Source organism: Squalius cephalus, assembly GCF_949319135.1.
Source record: "Squalius cephalus genome assembly, chromosome: 5".
Classification (NCBI taxonomy): domain Eukaryota; kingdom Metazoa; phylum Chordata; class Actinopteri; order Cypriniformes; family Leuciscidae; genus Squalius; species Squalius cephalus.
The window spans coordinates 5665440-5678574 of record NC_137126.1 but is presented as its reverse complement, the minus strand read 5'-3'; the positions used below and the strand labels follow the sequence as shown (position 1 = coordinate 5678574).

Here is a 13135-nt window from a genome sequence, read left to right as displayed (position 1 = left end):
AACCTTGCAAGAAAGACAGTTTAGGCTATAAGATAGAGACATGTAAAAAAAAAAAAAAAAAAAAAAAAAGATAGAGACATGTCAATAAAACCACAGCGACCCTGTGTGGTCACCGGTGAAGCAAACTGCAAATCCATTACACTATAGTTAATATTTATTATTTCCAAACAAAGTTTGTTTTCCCAACTGTGATCATGATAGTAATATTTTGTGAGGATGACTGGACACATAAAGTGTTGCAATTTTGCCAAAAAACAAGAAGCATTGTTGTAATGAGCACATACTCATTCCTTATCTTTTGCTATGCATTGAAATAAATAGTTTACTATTTAGAAGAAATATTATACCAACAACCCTTCTCAAGCAAAGTTAAAATGTTTCAAATTAAGATGAAAAGAATTCGGCAGTTCTGATTATTAAATGTTATTGGAACATAGTTCATATTCCATTGTTAATTTGATGACAAAATTCTGAAAAATTAGATCAGCATAATTTGATGTCAGATGTCACTTGGTTTGATATTATCTAATGTAGAATGGGGTGAATTCATATTAAGTGGGGTTGATTTCAGGATATTGTTTATGATCTGAAATCTGTTTATCATTTTGAAGTGACGGCTTTGCCAAGTAAAAATGTATTTTCAAGAATAGCAACGCTGTTTTCCTCACTCTTCTTCAGTCATTTCCTGTGGACTTCTGTTAAGGTGAATAGCATGTGGTAAGCTAAATTAAAAACTTAAAAGACTAGCCTATAGGAAAAAGAGAGATGATGCCTCATCAAGCCAGTGTTGAATGAGTTAAGGTATTAAACAATAACAATAACAAATCATACTGAAATTAACCATGTGAAAAAGTTATGGTATGAGGTGTCTATGTTTATTAAGGAAAAGCTACTTTTTAATTTTGTTTTGCATTTTGAAAATGTAATTTTTGGATATTCAAAGTATGATAATAGTGTGATTAAGGAGGCTTCTGTAATTAATCTGTTAATTTTATTAGTCAAATTTCACATCCATAAGTGTAAGTTTTCTAACAAAAAGCCCCTTTTCTCACTATTCCTTAATTTGTGTACTGTCTTCAAAATCTTTGATTGATATTATTTATTTAGATTTATATATATATATGTGTGTGTGTGTGTGTGTGTGTGTGTGTGTGTGTGTGTGTGTGTGTGTGTGTGTGTGTGTTTGTGTGTTTTCTTTGCTCCCCTGTCTCTAAAAGTGTTGTTTTAAAGCAATAAATAAATAAAAATTAACCACTTTGCATGAAAAAAAAAAAAAAACTTTACAATTATTCACTGATACATGATTTCATATTAGGCTATATTAGTGGGTTTTGTTGTTGTTGTTTTTTCTGATCCCGCCCATCGGTCCTAACAACAAATCATTGTGTATTGTAGCCTGTTGGTAAGGTTAATTTTTATTAATTAAACACAGAAAGCGCAATACATTTATCATCGTTGCCAGCTTTAGCCAAAACCAGGAAAATACACATTTCCCGCAGTCATTAACTTGCCTTAGATTTGTCTGGAGTGTTTGTGTTTCATCTCTTTAGCAGTTGATGGAGCCACTTGTCGCTAATAGGCCTTTCATATATCAAAGCGCATGGAGTGGCCTATATGTGTATTCTAAACACAATGTATTGGGTAAATGATGGAACAAAATAGAACGGGTCAGTAAAAAAATAAAAAGTCTGTCATTTTCACAATAGGCTATCCTATATTAAACAGCGCAACTCGACGCAAAGTCATCTTTTCCCCAAATGTTGCACATATTAGGCTAATTGTGTGCATTTGGTAAGATGGTAAAAAAGAAAGAAAGTTGTCTTTCTGACCTGAAATTGACCTGAAAGTGATGGAGCCTCATGCCAACAAAGTTGAAAAACGCACAGATTACTGAAGTAATCTCGGGTTTAGATTACTGTTCATTCGTCGTACACCGCTCTTAATCCGTAATATCATCCTTAGATAATAATATGTCCCTGGATATTAGAAAAACGCATCCAGGGAATAGGTCTAAAAATATTACCTATATAACGGAACACGATGTTTAACTGCTGACTTTAGCTTTGTGTATTGCCAGGCTGTACACAGATTGCTGTGACAAATCCTTTGCAATTTTTCGATCATTTTTTGATTTGATGAATACAATTTTTTGATGAACGAAACTCTCAAAACGCGTTTATTTATTCCCCCTTTTATTGTGAGGTTGTTGGAATATCAGTTGGTCTCTTTATTTGCTTTTTTTTTTGATAGCCTAGTATTTTATTTATAGCCTATATATTATTATTTAATAATTGTATTAATTTATTTAGGTGCATTTTTATTTAATGCCTATTAACTCGCATTGAAATAACTTGATCGAACGCCAACATTTTCTGTGGAAAAGAAGATGTTGGACATCTGAGCCTTTGAGGAGAGCGTGTTTTGTGGTTATTTGCCTGATAAAGGATCTGAAAGACATCAGACAGAAGCGGATCTCTGTTTTCCTGCAGCTTCAGGACAGGAGATGGGCACGAAGTTGCCAGACATGCTAGAGGGATTAGGTGGGGGTGGGGGTGGGGGTGGGTGGGGGGAATCAAAGTTGAAAGCATTTGTATTCTCCTCTGACTCAGGCTGTCGCTGTTCCTGCGACGACACCTTGAAGCGCGATAGGAGCGTGTGGGTGTGAAAAGCAGCGAGTATAAAGTAGGTGGGTTTGAATGCGCTCGGAAACATTTCAGCGTTGGACGCGAGCAGGACTGGAACCTCAGACCGAGAGCTGAACTTTTACAGTGCAAGCTGGACTATGGCATTGTTTTTTGACCAGTCGTTCGATTTAGTTAAAAAAATAACCGTGGACACTGAGAGAGATTTTATTTTCAACTCAAACATGGTCCAGTTTACAGGTGAGCATGTTAATAACTTTGGGTTAAACACGTTTGTTGGATTGGGTAACACATTATTTTAAAGTAAACTATCCTTGTTAGCTACATATGTTGTATATAAAGATTTATCACAACTTAAAATTCAACATTAGAAGAAGAAATATTTAATGTGTTGTTTTAACTTAAAAAAGAACGTAGGCTACTTGACTTAAAGTATTACGTTTTGTTAACTTTGGTTTAGTTTAGTTAAGTTTCATATTTAAGTTATTTTAACGAATTTTTAAGTCGTTATAGCCTAACTAATTTCAGCAAAAAAATGTACCATAGTAATAACAGTAAATTATGCATATTTACATGCAACTAACCCTCAACCAAACCCTAATCCTAGTATGTTGTTAATTAATATTACTTAGTACTTAAATATATAATTACACTGTAACAATGACATATTAAAATAAAGTGTAACCTTGGATTGTTATAGACTACTTTGAGCAATTGAATAATCATTGTTCTTATTCTTTCTTTTGTGTTATTTTCGCTATATATTTTTTAAATAGAAAGGCCGTTCTTTATAAAAACGTTCCCTCTATACCAGCACTCTTCGATTATTTATTTCCATTGATGGAATCTTTAACATCCTCTGAACTTTTCAATTGGACAAAAGGTTCTTTAGATTATTAAAATGGTTATTTTAAGAAAAGGTGTTTATGGAACCCAGAAAGGTTATTCAATGGGCGCGGGACCTTATTTTAAGAATGAGTCGGGAAAGATGTGTTTTCTGACACTTTACTAAACAAGTGACTTTAATTTTTAGATGTAACAACCAAGCATACGCTGTCTTCTCCTGAACGCGAAAGAACTTACAGTGCTGATGGGCAGAGGAAAAGGAAGAGGACGATTTTTAGCCGCGCGCAATTGTCAGAATTGGAGCGCGCGTTCATGATTACGCCGTATCCAGACATCACTCTGCGCGAACGACTGGCTGCGCTCACACTGCTTCCAGAGAGCAAAATCCAGGTAATATAACTGTAGTGTAATACGATGAATTATGTTATTTTGATCTCAACGTCTTGATTTCACATTTTAATATTTATTTCCAGGTGTGGTTCCAGAACAGACGGGCTCGCAGTATGAAAAGCAAGAAGCTGACCACACCAGTAAGGAGGAGTCTAGGCGGGGAAGTGAGCTCTGGATGTATACCTGTCACTACCTTTCAAACAACCAGTCTTGATTTAAACCCAGAACTAAATTCTGGCGTCCATGAACAAAGAGACAGGGCAACAGAGGTCAACAGAGGCCCGGGTCACCATCAGCAAAACCTTAGACAAGCTCTGAGTCCCTGGTCTCAAAATCTCCCGCACCCAACGCCACCCCATCCCTCAATCTCCCCAGACCTGCCTGGAGTCCTACAGTGGGGGAATAGACACTCGGAAACAACAGGAGTGTCATCTTTCTCCAATTGTCCATCGGACAGATTGGCTCAGTATCCGTTCCAAAACCAGTCGAACAGTCTCTGGCAGAACAACTGCTTCACGGCTCACCCTGAAGCGTTCTCTGGACACCAGCTGAAATCATACTGTCCTGCCAATCAGGCCATATATTCCTCCATGTCTGTGGACCAAGTGATCCCCACACATCAAACCAGTTTAGATGGAGCACTTCAGAGACAGGCTTTGACACACTATCCTCAGACCTCACTGGGAGATATTTCTGACCTCATATATAAAGCAGCTGTAGTCACCAATCTGGAGGACTGCTAAACAGAACTTCATTTATTGTTACATGAACACTATTGTAAAAAATATTCTCTCTGGTGAACTTGTATTTGTCTCCAATGTCTTAAATGTGCTAATGGTACTTATGTTTACAGTAATATGTGCAAATGGAACATGCTTCTCCTCCTCCTCTTCTTCTTTTTGTATTTTTTATATATTGTTGTTGCTATTTTGCACAACTACAAATGTGAAGAGCTAGTTTAGGATTGTCCAACATAGGCAGGATTGTGAAAATGCTTTTATTGTTGCGATACAGTCAGCAAAAGAGAAGAAAGCCTGCACTCTAAAATGCTTTGACCTGACCAGCTGTTTCCCTGTATTAAATAATACAAAATATTTTGTATAACAAATGTAAATAATGTTTTTAATGTGTTTCTGTGGGTTGTGATTGAAAAACTTTCCTCTGTATTCTCTTTATCAAGATGTTCACATTGTGTGTATTATTATTATTTATGTAAATAAATCACTTGTATATTTATTTACATTCACATTTAACAAATGAATTGGTATCTTTGCCGTAAAAATTACACTTACATCTGACAATAGTAATTCTTCACAAGTAAACATCTCGTTTGTTTGCTAAACGTGTAACATATTAGGATATTGCTGCATTAATCTAGCATGTACTAATGCGCAAATCAATTTCAACCAATCTTTTATTCATAACATCAAAGGTATTGTTGGGGTTTTATATAATCTTAAAGATAAGACAACCACATGTGAAATACAATGTGTTGCAATAACAAGGAACAGAAATGAAATCAAAATTCCACCTCACCAGAACAAAAACAAAAACAAAACCTGGGAATAAACAACAAAATAAAATAAAAAATAATAAATGAAAGATAACAATAATAATAAAAAAAAATTAAAACCCCCAGGGCTCATGTTTTATCAGCTTATGGGTCTTAGATTACATTTGGATTTGAAGATCCAAACAGTATATTACTGTCGAAGTAATTATGGAGAAAATATCAGGGATAACTGGACACTGATCTCTATGTATCATAATCATCTCAACACAAAATAATCTTCAAATAAAATATAATAAATTCTCATAATCCTAGTGTCAAATCTACAGTCATACTCTGTTTTGTGTGTCAGCTTGTGTGTGTGTTCCTGATGCAGCTACATCCTTTAATCCAAAGGAAGATATTGGAGGGATATGTGCTTATTTTGTTAGAAGCAAAACAGGAAATATAATAATAATCATAGACAGGTTGATCGGTACACAATGTTAGGTGATCCTGTATAATTCCTTTTCATTTTCCTTTTGAGCCTTCAGATCATTCTTTCAATACAGCACAAGATGGCAGTAGAGCCACCCTTTAAGCTGTAATGCATATAAAAAATAAATATAATTATGACACATTATTATTATTATTGATAACTATTATTGAGTATATAACTATGTAAAAAAAAAAAAGAAGACTTCTGATGAAAAAGCCTCTAGGTCCGTTTAAAGCTTTAAAGGGGTGGTTGATTATGATTTCATTTTTCTAACTTTAGTTAGTGTGTAATGTTGCTGTTTGAGCATAAACAACATCTGCAAAGTTACGACGCTCAAAGTTCAAAGCAAAGGGAGATATTTGCTTTTAAAGAAATCGCTTTTTAAGGACTACAACAAATGGCTGGTAGGGACTACACGACATTCCTCCCGGGTTAGTGACATCACTAACCCTAAAATTGACATAAACCCCGCCCCCTGAACGCGATTTATAGATTATCAAGACAGAATATGCTAATCAATGACTAGAAGATTCAGAAATACCCATTCAGGAATGTTGTCTACATGTTGCCACTTCTCCTTGAGTCTCTCCATCTTTGTCTAACTCCGGTTTGAAAGGCTAAAAGTTTGTGAAATTTGTCTGTGTGAGTGCAAGCAGTTGAAGCTCCGCCCCCTGTGCCGGGAGCAGCAGCTCATTTGCATTTAAAGGGACAGACACTAAAACGGTGCGTTTTTGCTCACCCTCAAAAAGTGACAATTTTAACATGCTATCTAAAATGATCTGTGGGGTCTTTTGAGCTAAAACGTACATACACACTCTGGGGACATCAAATACTTATTTTAGATCTTGTGAAAAGGGCATTATACCACCCCTTTAATATTAACATTTTTATCAGGCTCCTGTAGGTTTCTACCCAAGTACTGGCATTTCTGAATGGGCTGAGGCTGGGATTTAGTGAGTTTGAAGTGAAAGTATTTGATGAACGTATACTATGTGAAGAGAGCATTCACTCAATATTATTATCTCATTTTTGACAGAGGTGGCTTTGAAAGGCTTTTGCATCAGAGGTCTTCATATAGATTTTATACAACATGGATTTTATGTCATTTTAAGTTAACACAGCTGGCCTGGTGTCTTTGGAAATCTTTATGATTTTATTTCTCATCCAGTGATGTTTATCTGATTTCTGAATATTACATAAAGCGGGTTATTCGACACATATGGGTAAACAGCACATGCACAGATACCTCAAGTCGCACTCAAGCACCCCTTTTGGCCCCTTACTACTGAGATAAGTGCCCTTTTTTATAAGACATATATTTGTAGGGACACAGCTTTGATTTAGTAAGAAACTGTAGGTTTTATTGAGTTGATTGTTCCGGAATACATACTTTACATGGCATCTTTTCAATGAAACTATACTTGTGTTTTTGTTTTAAGATGTGTTCCATATAGTAGTACACTGAAATGATATATATTATATATATATATATATATATATATATATATATATATATATATATATATATATATATATATATATATTTTTTTTTTTTTTTTTTTTTTTTTTTTTACAGATACACCAAAATGAAAGTTTTCATTGAGCCAAAAAGCCAGAACAAAAAAAGTTTAATAATCAATCACATTTATTTAATAATCAACATTCAAGTGAAAATGGAGTTGTATAATTCATTTAAACTGCACATAATGCAGTTCTATATTAACTTTTTAATTATGTAAGTATGTTTGTACTCTAAATCGTTGTTGAATATAAACATTTAAAAGTGGCTGTGATAACATGTTTTCGTGGCAGATTTATTAAAACATACATTAAATAATAAAGACTACAGGTTAAGTAGAATCCTTGAACTGCCACCTTAACGTGGTGGAGGGGTTTGAGTACCCGAATGACCCTAGGAGCTATGTTGTCCGGGGCTATATGCCCCTGGTAGGGTCTCCCAAGGCAAACAGGTCCTAGGCGACGGGTCAGACTAAGAGTGGTTCAAAATACTCTTTATGAGACAAATTAAATCAAGGACCGTGACGTCGCCCGGTATGGCGCAGCCGGGGCCCCACCCTGGAGCCAGGCCCGGGGATGGGGCTCATATGTGACAGTGACACCTGGAGGGGCATGATTGGGAGGAACTACCCCGAGCGGTGTTCAGTTATTGGACTTCTGTGCTAGTTACAGCTTGTCCATAACGAACACCATGTTCAAGCATAAGGGTGTCCATCAGTGCACGTGGCACCAGGACACCCAAGGCCGTAGGTCGATGATCGACTTTGTGGTTGTTTCATCTGACCTGCGGCCGTATGTCTTGGACACTCGGGTAAAGAGAGGGGCGGAGCTGTCAACTGATCACCACCTGGTGGTGAGTTGGATCCAATGGCAGGGGAGGAGGCTGGACAGACTCGGCAGACCCAAGCGTACTGTAAGGGTCTGCTGGGAACGTTTGGCCGAGTCCCCTGTCAGAGAGATCTTCAACTCCCACCTCCGGCGGAGCTTTGACCAGATCCCGAGGGAGGCTGTGGCTGTGGCCGTAAGGTCTCCGGTGCCTGTCGAGGCGGCAATCCCCGAACCCGGTGGTGGACACCGGAAGTAAGGGATGCTGTCAAGCTGAAGAAGGAGTCCTATCGGGCCTGGTTGGCTTGTGGGACTCCTGAGGCAGCTGACGGGTACCGGCAGGCCAAGCGAACTGAATTTTTATGGACAGAATTTCTAGGCGCAGCCAGGGGCTGGAGGGTGTCGGGTTTGGTGACAAAACGATTTCGTCTCTGCTCTTTGCGGATGATGTTGTCGTGTTGGCCTCATCAAGCCAGGACCTTCAGCATGCACTGGGACGGTTTGCAGCCGAGTGTGAAGCGGCTGGGATGAGAATCAGCACCTCCAAATCCGAGGCCATGGTCCTCAGTCGGAAAAGGGTGGCTTGACCACTTCAGGTTGGTGGAGAGTTCCTGCCTCAAGTAGAGGAGTTTAAGTATCTTGGGGTTTTGTTCACGAGTGAGGGAAGGATGGAACGAGAGATTGACAGACGGATCGGTGCAGCTTCTGCAGTAATGCGGTCGATGTACCAGTCTGTCGTGGTGAAGAAAGAGCAGAGCCGCAAGGCGAAGCTCTCGATTTACCAGTCAATCTACGTTCCTACTCTCACCTATGGTCATGAGCTTTGGGTCATGACCAAAAGGACAAGATCCCGGATACAGGCGGCCGAAATGAGCTTTCTCCGCAGGGTGGCTGGGCGATCCCTTAGAGATAGGGTGAGAAGCTCGGTCACTCGGGAGGAGCTCAGAGTAGAGGCGCTGCTTCTCCACATCGAGAGGGGTCAGCTGAGGTGTCTGTTCCGGATGCCTCCTGGACGCCTTCCCGGGAAGGTGTTCCGGGCCCGTCCCACTGGGAGGAGACCCCGGGGAAGACCTAGGACACGCTGGAGAGACTATGTCTCCCGGCTGGCCTGGGAACGCCTCGGTGTTCCCCCGGAAGAGCTGGAGGAAGTGTCTAGGGAGAGGGAAGTCTGGGCTCTCTGCTTAGACTGCTGCCCCCGCGACCCGGCCCCGGATAAGCGGAAGAAGATGGTATGGTATGGTATGGTATGGTTAAGTAGAAATGTAATAAATATGAAATATGAGTGCATATATTTCTTAAAATTCTCGTCTCTTATAGAGTTACTTTTTTCCTGAGTTTATGAACATTGAATGATTTTCATAAGGTAAATGTAATGTTTCGTGACATTGTTTACAAGCTGTTTTATTGACGTCTTTCCGCTGTAGAAACTGACTGAGCTATTACATGATTACATATATTTGATGTACATGTTTTTATTGTGCTGTAGGCCTAACAAGTATTAAAGTGGTAGAGATTTATTTTCCATTTTGGACGAAATAGTTTTGTAGGGCCAAAATCAAGGACCATAGCGCAGACATTTCATTAGCGCTTCTCAGATGGCACGTTCGTTTACACAAAAATTTAAATTCTGTCATTAATTACTCGCCCTCATGACGTTCCAAACCCGTAAGACTTTTGTTCATCCTCAGAATAAAAGTTGTTCACCATATAAAGCGATTGAGTCTCTTCAGAAAAGTTTGGACTATACTACCGCTCAATTCATATGGATTAATTTTACGATCTCTTGATGAACTTTTTGAAATGTCAAAGTGGCTGTTGTGAATTTGAATTTTTCGGTGAATTATCCCTTTAAATGTGTCAGGGTCTATTGTTGTGTCCTGAATATTTTTGGTTGCCGACATGTCAGTGCCTCACTAAAAAAAAAGACTTCATAATTATGAAAGACAATCATGATGATTTAGTTTTCGTTCTTCTACAGATCATGACGAACCTCAAATGAGACCCGATGGTTTCCAGTTCCACCCACCACTCCCTCCTGGTTGTTCATCCTTGAGCGTTCCTCCACCTCTACCGCTGGGAACGCCTCCAACCACACCTCCAGTCCCTAAGGGTACTCCACCAGCAACTCCACCTACAAGTGATTCTCCATCCACCCAAGGGAGGGGGATGACGGAGGGGGAAGAGTCAGAGGATGGGCTGACTTTGGAGGAACTGGAGGAGCAGCAAAGGCTTCTTTGGGCAGCCCTTGAAAAGGCAGATACTACAACCAACAGTGATTCTGAAGCTGGAGCTTCTGGGCCCCCCGTCCCAAGTTCACCCAGTGTTGTCACTTCACTTAAGCTTGACACAGAGGAAGAAGGAGAAAAGATGGAGGACTTGAGTCATGCTTATGAAATCCAGAGCACACCAACTTCACCTGGTGATCCAGTAACTAATTGCGAGGGTGAGACGATAGATAAAACAACCTGTGATGGTCAGGAAAAACATTCAGTCAATGAAAACATGATCGATTTGAGTGATATTATCGTCCTGGGTGAAATTTATGAGGAAAACAGTAATAATAGTGGTTGATGACACGGAGGAAACTGCCATAAATAAAGTAGCTTTCGTCCCGCACCGTAGTAGATTTGCTGCGGGAATAATTCCTTTTGAGGACACTCCTGAGTTTACAGAAGTTGCTGAAGCAACGGGGGTTTACCTCAAGATTCGAGATTTACTAAAAGCTTCTCCAAAAAACAAGAAATAACTGAAGTCGTCTGTTTTTACTGCCCACCTGTGGACAATAAGCATTGTTTGTTTCTCTTACTACAGTCCTTTTGTAAGTAGTTTTACTTTTTTTTAATCTTACCGCACAATTTTATCTCTGTGTCTGATTTAGAGTGTACGGAGCGCTAGATTTAACGAGTTGTAGCTGACGAAAGTAAGTCATTTTAATGAACCCTTCCAGTCAAACTTTTCGCTGCTAACATCTAGGGTTATCGCAATAGCAAAAACATATCTTATGATACTACTGTATACCAGCTGAAGAATCAAGATACCAAGTAGTATCATGATACATTGCAGTACTGTTGTAATTCATATATATAGATGTAATTGAAAACCACTAGACTAGACTTTTTTTTTAGACATTTATTGGGGGTCTTTCCTCTCGGTTCCATTCTCAGAGCAACAGTCAAACGGAGAGGGCCAACCAAGATTTGGAACGAGTGTTGCAGTGTTTGTTGTCTTCGAATCCATCCTCTTGGAGTCAGCATCTCACATGGGTTGAGTGCGCACATAACTTACCAGTATCGTCCACGGGCCTGTCTTCGTTTGAATGTAGTTAAGGTTACCAGCCACATATTTTTCCGAGTCTGGAATCCAAAGTTGCGGTTCCCTCTGCCCACGCCTTTGTCCAGATGTGTCAACACACCTGGAGGAAGGCCAGACAGACCCTCCTCCAGGTGGGCTTGTGCACCAAGGCTCAGGCAAAAACCTGGCAGGACTTTCCATAGCATAACCCCACTCAATGACCTCCCTTCTCTTGGTACCTGTAACAGTAAAAGGTAAAGAAGTGAAGGTGGTATTAGATACAGGGAGTACTTACACCCTGATGCAGGAGAACCTGTGGAGACAGTTGAGAGGAGAGGCTTCATCGGGCACTCCAGTTTCCTCTCAAAGATTCATCATGGCTGATGGAAAAGGTCACCAGGCTATGCATCAGGAAATAGTCAGTTAGAAGTGGTATGATAAAGTATGCAGAGTAGACACCTATATAATGAAGGATGCCCACCTGGCTTTTACCATTATAGCTGGCTTGGACTTCCTGAGAGCCGCTGAAACCATCGTGGACGTAGGCCAAGGCAGATATGGCCTGGTTATACATGCCACCCTTTCCTACCTTCTCTGATTAAGCATCATTGAGCCATCTTTCTCTCCATGGTCATCACCTGTAGTCCTCGTCCCCAAATCTGGCGGTTCCTGCAGGTTCTGCGTGGACTAGGAGGCTTAACAGCAAGACCATACCTGACACTTATCCAATGCCACTTATTCATGATATCCTGGAATTCATGGATGGCCCCACCTTGTTCAGCACATTGGATTTGCAGTCAGGATACTGGCAGGTGGATATGGAGGAAGGGAGTAAAGAGAAAACCGCATTCATCACCACCCAGAGGCTAGAGGCTCAGGAATGCCACAGCCCTTCTAGAGGCTTATGGAGAAGGTCCTGGCAGAATTGAGAGGCAAATTATGTTTTTTATATATAGATTATATTATCATCTATTCACGATCATTAAATGAACACATACAACTATACTGCAGAAACTCAACCAGGCATCTCTTACTCTTAACATGAAGAAGTGTAATTTCTTTAAACGACAGTAAAAGATCCTTGGTCACATTGTCTCAGTAAAAGGAATGGAGGTTGACCCCAGAAAAAAAACCTCCTTCCAAAGACCTTAAAGCACTCCAACGCTAAATAATTGCATAATTATGATACATAATTAAAAGTAATCTTTGTGTAAATGAAGATCTAACCTTGTGACAAGCCATCTTTGTTCCACAGCGTCTTCTTGGACATGTACAGGTCGTGTCTGCCTGGATAGTACCCGCACATCAATGCAGCGTCTGCAATGGTGTATGGGGACAGAAGCCAATGAAATGGCAGCATTCTGTGGAGACAGTTGGGAGACATCTGATTATTACCTTAAACTTCACACATGCTCTCTTTGATCGAGAATCAAGTTACTGCAGTATCCGCATGACTATCTTTTGTTACTTTGTTCTGTTTTTGTATGATACATAATTACAAGTACTCTTTGTGGAAATGAAGATCTAACCTTGTGACAAGCCATCTTTTTTCCAGAGGGTCTTCTTGGGCATGTACAGCTTCAACTTCAACTTTAATTATTTATATAGCACATTTAATAGCAACGTTGTTGCCCA

General features: G+C 39.6%; 2 protein-coding genes across 2 annotated transcripts in view; both read left to right on the top strand.

The window, feature by feature from the left end:
* Nucleotides 1-13135, top strand: part of LOC307159391 (uncharacterized protein) — a 216538-nt gene that overhangs the window by 97946 nt on the left and 105457 nt on the right. The window lies entirely within an intron of this gene.
* On the top strand, nucleotides 2731-5122 carry sebox (SEBOX homeobox). Its single transcript, XM_079872686.1, has 3 exons — nucleotides 2731-2882; nucleotides 3676-3878; nucleotides 3962-5122. The coding sequence occupies exons 1-3, from the start codon at nucleotides 2783-2785 to the stop codon at nucleotides 4619-4621; spliced, it is 963 nt and encodes a 320-aa protein (XP_079728812.1). The 5' UTR covers nucleotides 2731-2782; the 3' UTR covers nucleotides 4622-5122.